General features: G+C 36.5%; 1 protein-coding gene across 1 annotated transcript; it reads right to left on the bottom strand.

Annotated features, from left to right (window-relative positions):
- Nucleotides 1–448: 448 nt before the first annotated feature.
- On the bottom strand, nucleotides 449–3,934 carry LOC143635970 (carboxyl-terminal-processing peptidase 2, chloroplastic-like). The gene is made up of 13 exons (XM_077103679.1): nucleotides 3,806–3,934; nucleotides 3,372–3,720; nucleotides 3,133–3,282; nucleotides 2,961–3,043; nucleotides 2,661–2,869; nucleotides 2,497–2,565; nucleotides 2,274–2,392; nucleotides 1,556–1,631; nucleotides 1,417–1,458; nucleotides 1,238–1,346; nucleotides 1,027–1,124; nucleotides 853–946; nucleotides 449–761 (listed from the first exon to the last, which is right to left on the bottom strand). The coding sequence occupies exons 1-13, from the start codon at nucleotides 3,878–3,880 to the stop codon at nucleotides 636–638; spliced, it is 1,599 nt and encodes a 532-aa protein (XP_076959794.1). The 5' UTR covers nucleotides 3,881–3,934; the 3' UTR covers nucleotides 449–635.
- Between the last annotated feature and the right edge of the window lie 2,066 nt (nucleotides 3,935–6,000).

Below are 6,000 nucleotides of genomic sequence, written 5' to 3'. Positions count from 1 at the left end.
CAGTACACGCCTAAACTCGGGTGTGCATGTGCATAACCCAAGTAACATTTTGTATGTACATGATGTACTTTAAATTTTTTATATTCTGTTATTGTAGTTCATAAATAATTTTGTTGTAGCAGCAGGTGTTCCCTGCTTTAGATATATATTTGGTATTGTAATGCTACAAGAGTGAATTTGTGAACAGTTCAAGGGTTCAATGGACCTTTGCGGTTTAAGAAAAAAAAATTGTACTACAAGGCTACCATTGGATAAAATTTTATGGCTTGGTTAAAATTAAACACGCCGCAATGACAAATCTAAGTAAAATGATTGATTTGCACACTACAATCATTTTTCTGTTAATTTTGCCCTTACACCCAAAAGTCACTTTTATCTTTTCTCATGGTGTGAAAGGTAAGGTGAATGTAAAGTGCCAAAAAGTGTGCAAATCAAAACAAGTATGATGTAGAAAATAGAATTCACCTCTTCAAACATTGGTAACTAAAATGTAAAAAAATAGGTAATTTACAACAGATTTACTTCACATTTTGTTTTCCAATTTCCTTCAAACTATACACATATGCTGGCCATAGTCTTTTGAACAAATTGCTAACCGTCAAATGAATGTAAATTGAGTTTTCAAAATAGTTATATCATCTTGAAAATAATCCAACCGGGTTTAGAAAACAACCCGAAGCAGGGTCTCCAATGCACCCACAAAAACTATCATCATCCTTATGAAACGATGCAGGCAAAGGATGATCAGGAATTATGCCAACCTACATAAAGTATAAAGTTGTCAGAATTTTAAGGTGTCAAAGTCAAAGATTTTAGTTACGGGCTGGGCCGACCCATGTGTAGAGAGAGAACCTTGTTGATGTCAATATGATCAGGGGTTTCATAACGAGCAACAGTAACCGCCAAGCCAGACCCATCAGACAATTCAAAAACCGATTGAATTTTTCTGTGAATAAAGAAAGTTGTTAAGACATTTTACATAATATTTGATTCTATTAAAAGCGAGTGTTTTGCTAAAATCATTACCCTTTCCCAAAAGTCGGTTCTCCAAGAAGCACTGCACGTTTGTTATCCTTTAAAGCACCAGCTAAGATCTCACTTGCACTTGCAGTTCCTTTGTTCACCTACATATAAATATATAGCCCAAATCAACCTATTTATATGTATAAATCTACATGTACACTTCAGTTTTGAAGATATTATAAAGTAGAATTAAAGATAATATTGTTGGCAATACCAGCACGGCTAAAGGTTCTGAAGGTGCTGTTGCATTGGTTCCATCAGTGTCGTATATGTCTCTAACGCCCCGACTATCACATATGTACACAATCACACCTTTGTTCAACCTGGTTTGCATCAGCTTCATATGATTAATTTTTGGAACAAAAACAAATATTACAAAAATTGCAAACTTACCAGATCCTGGCAATCTCAATTCCTTCGGGAAAAAGACCACCACTGCAATCATATGTATTCATGTTTAAAAACCATTACAAAAAGGATGCTGAATATGAAAGCTCAAATTAAATCACTGTTATAAAAATAAACACTTCACCTGTTATTGCGGAGGTCCAAGACAAAGCCCTCCACATTCTCTCTCCTTAAAGTCTCGATTGCTTCCTTGACAGCAGCTGGAAATAGAAGTGGGCAAATAAACCGGTTAACCGAACCGACACAAAAATCGAAACCGAACCGGTTTGAAACTAATTATGTAGAAACCGGTTTGGAACCGATTGAAACCATAGGTTCAGAACTGGTTTGTAATTTGCTCCATCAAAACCGGTTCCAAACTGTTAACTGAAACCGCAAACGGGCAAAAACCGGTCCAAACCCAAACAGAAACCGATGTAGCCTGGTCAAGAAATCGGCTTTAACCCGAACCGAAACCGATCATAAAACGGTTTTGACTTTTGTTGACCAAACCGAACCAGTTTCAACCCAAACCGGTTTTGAGTTTTAATGATAAAATAATATAATAGAAGCATCCTAACTTTTCATGATGAAATAATATATAGAAGCAGTTTTAAATTCATGATGATGCAGAAGGGTACCATACAATTTTATTAAGACCAACCAGAACCTAAAAATTGCAGTTTTAGATTCTGTTTGAAAACGAGAATCATACAGATGGATATCTTGTTCTGTGCTCAAACATATCATTATTTGTACTAGGGTTGGTAATTTTGTACCATGACGGGTCCATAAATGGGTCGGCACTCGGCACTAAATTTAGTAAAAACAGCATAAAACATGTTAAGTATGTGGTTACATACCAGAAGCATTTTGGTTGAATGAAGTTAATTTAATGTATCCAATCTTCGATGCAGCCTTCCCCATACCAGGTGTCTCACAGACCCTTGACTTCACCGGATTTATTGATATGTTTTCCCTCCTGCATAAACACGTTGTGAAACCTTGTTTTTTTATTTAAGACAAAATATACACACATATGAAGCTCAAGACAAATTTTAAACTGAAGGAAACAAACGAACATACGTTAATGACAGTTGCTTGATCTCTGGTTCACTTAGTATTTTTAGGTGTACTTCACTTCCTTCAGGCCCTCTATATATGTAAGCTAAATGTTATATCGTTAACTTTAAGATTTAACTAGAGTATTAACTAGCTAATAATTAGAAATACAGTCAACATTAACTTACTGCAAGCGTTCTGCTGCATCATAAATATCCATTGTTTCTGTACTAGTATCATCAATGGCCAGAATAAGATCACCAGGAGAAATGGCAGCCCGGCTAGCGGGCCCACCTGGAGAAGCTGAAATAACCATGAGCCCGGAAAGAGCTCCATTATTCCCAGTCGGGTAGCCAATTGATAACCCTACTCCAGTAAGAGCACCTTGTGTTCCTGACTGCCTTCAAAGGAACATATTTGCATATTAAAAATGAAAAACCGACAACACTCATTATATAATTATATAAAGTCAGCTTCAATCTTCATACCCTCAAACTTTTGAACTTATCAGGCTCCAAAAAACGAGTGAACGGATCGTCCAATGTGGCAAGCATCTTCTTTATTGCAGCATCTGGATACAAACAAATGCATCAAGCGTGTTACATAAATTAAGGCATACAAAGCTAATAACATAATAATATAGTATCACACAAATCATACATGTCTGTTCACGGTTATTCATCGGTTCATTGCGCAGCGCATTTTCTCTATACCTAAACCAACTTTGACCGTTAAAGCTTTTGTCAACATACGCACGGTCAATCGTCCTCCACGCCTCAAGAAACAAAAGATTCTCTTCAGTGAGTGCCCCTATACACAAACCGAAAAACGAAGCTTCATCAAAACATTATACAAAGTTACAAACTATAAAAGGGATAAAACTTAACAACATAACTCACACGAAGGCGATTTGGTAACCGGAACCGCAACAGCCATAAACAACATCATTCCCAACGCAACCCGAACAAAGAAATCCGGAAAAACCGAGTCTTTAAACTTCCCAGAACTCTTAACCAGTTTCTTAAAGCTAACAACTTGTTTCCTTAACTTGGTTAGTACCCGCCCGTTTCGCGTAAAAAGCAAAACTTGATGAAAATCAAGAAATGCAAATCTTTTGTTGAATCTTTTAACCAACCAACAAAGACTCTTGCTTTCATGAGTTTTCTTAGGGTTAATGGTTACAGATGTTAATGAATTGCATAACCTAGGGTTTACAGAGGTAACAAGTAATGAATTGCATCGCATAACCTGCATAATGTGATATGGGTCAAGTTCATGGGTCAAATATATAGATGGAATTGAAAGTTTAAAGGGTGAATATCATAATATGAACCTTGTGATGATGAGTGAAGCAGAGATTGTTGCAGGGTGAGATGAAGATGGATGATGAGCTGCCAATCACTTCCATTGCAGTCCCACCAAAATGGATATGGGTTTAGAATTTTGCACTTTTTGGTGTGTTTGGGATTTCTTATTTAAGTGTAAAAAGGACTTTTTGTTACAAGTACTTATAAACTTATGGATTTTTTAAAAGAAATTTGTAAAAAATTGTTTGATTAGCTTATGTGTTGGGAGAAACCAAAATAACTAAAAGTGACACTCTTTTTTAAAAGAGTGTAATGTGTTTTGAGAGTTAGACGGGTGTAATAGGTAAATCGAACTCATTAAGTTAATAAGTTAGGGATTCCTAACTTTTCAAAACCCTTTTATTTTATCTTCCTCATAAGTTAAAATCCATAAGGCCTTATGGTTTGCCAAACACCTTATACACTTTATTAACTTTTCAAAAAGTTTATAAGTTATAAGTTGATGAAAATAAGGAATCCCACATATATTGGCATTTTATAATATTCAAAAAAAAAACTGGGGAATTGTGTTTTTCGTTACTGTGGTTTGTCCAAATCTGCGGTTTAAGTCCAATAGTTTTAAATTTGCGATTTTTGTCTATGTGGTTTCATTTCACACTAATCCCGTTAAATTTGGTCACTAAACCCATCATCGTGCTCTTCCCGTGAGCAGGGCCGGCCCATAGGGGTGGCGGGTTGACATCCTGTTGGGCCCGAAACTTCTTTTTTTAAATATATTTATTTTTATTAAAAACAATATGTATATTTAATGTTTAAACCTAATTACATGCTCACTAGCTTTGTCTAGTGGCAAATGTGTAACATCCCAATTTTTCGTTCGGATAGTAATAATAATAATGAAATATGATAGGATAAGTAGGCTTTTAGATGGACTTAATTATGGACCAAAAGGGAAATATGGGCCTTAGGTCCATGGGCTTAAGGGAGTATAAATACCCCTTAAACCCTAATCCTTTCCATTTTTATCATAATCTACACACTAGCCTATACCTTAGAAAACACACACAACACCATCTTATAACCCGAACCAAGATCCGAAGGCAAAAAACCGAGCTTGTTGGTGCTGGAACGTCGTGACGGACCAAAACAACATCAAGGCTTAACCGTGTTCGTAGTTCGACTCGTTCAAGGTACGTTTATAGTTAGAAATCGTTCGTATAGGTTCGGTTTGATTTGGGAAATCATAGATCTGTGTTAGTTTGTTATAAACGAACCCAAAACAACAAATATTACTGGAATTGATTAGCATTTGATAGGTTGATTGTTAACCTAAAAGAACCCGTAACCTATATGCCTAAATCGCACCCCTTAAACATCGATGTTAGGTCGATTTGACGGTTGGGGTTTGTAGGCGCTGGTCAGACGATTCCGTTGATACCAAAATCGTGATATTTGGTTAAGAAACGAAGGTCTAATTGCAAATCTAAGATCTGTTGACTATTTGCTGTTCTTGACGATTTTGACTTTGACCCTTGAGTCAAAGTCCGGATAAGAACTATGGGTGATTCGTTATGGGTGATTCTTTAGCTAGTTCGTTATGGGAGCTTAGCGAATCAGAGGGTGATTCGTTAGCTAGTTCGTTATGGGAGCTTAGCGAATCAGAGGGTGATTCGTTAGCTAGTTCGTTATGGGAGCTTAGCGAATCAGAGGGTCATTCGTTAGCTAGTTCGTTATGGGAGCTTAGCGAATCAGAGGATGATTCTTTACCCAATTCGTTAAGGGCAAAGTAACGAACTAGGAGTTTAATATAAAGACAGAATGGTCCCTAGACTTAGAAAAGAATTATATAATTACATAACAGCCCTTGGAGTTTGGCAATTTATTAAAGATACCTTTAAAGGTTAACGAGTAACGATTAACTAACCAGTAATGATTCAATGAAGTAAAACCGGCTTAGACGCGTAAGACTGATTAAGTAGCAATGAGAGTGGCTAGAGTAGTATTTGATATTCAATTATTAAACAGTTAGACGTGCACAGCTCGAGAAGGAGTAACCGTTAACAGAAGAAGTAGCTGAGATCAGGTGAGTTTCTAGCCCCATTCCTTGTTATGTTTTCGGGGCTGTGTGCATACTCGATGTGTTTGTTAATACATTTATCCTAAGTGATAAGTGCATGCCATATGTGATATATGTGATAGATATGAATGATTGCTTGTCGGT

The sequence above is a fragment of the Bidens hawaiensis genome, unplaced genomic scaffold (genome assembly GCF_021521415.1).
Source record: "Bidens hawaiensis isolate Kalapana, Puna unplaced genomic scaffold, B.hawaiensis_p1.1 tig00007743_1, whole genome shotgun sequence".
NCBI classification, from domain to species: domain Eukaryota; kingdom Viridiplantae; phylum Streptophyta; class Magnoliopsida; order Asterales; family Asteraceae; genus Bidens; species Bidens hawaiensis.
Note: the sequence above shows the minus strand (reverse complement) of the source record. Positions and strands in the feature narration are given on the sequence as shown.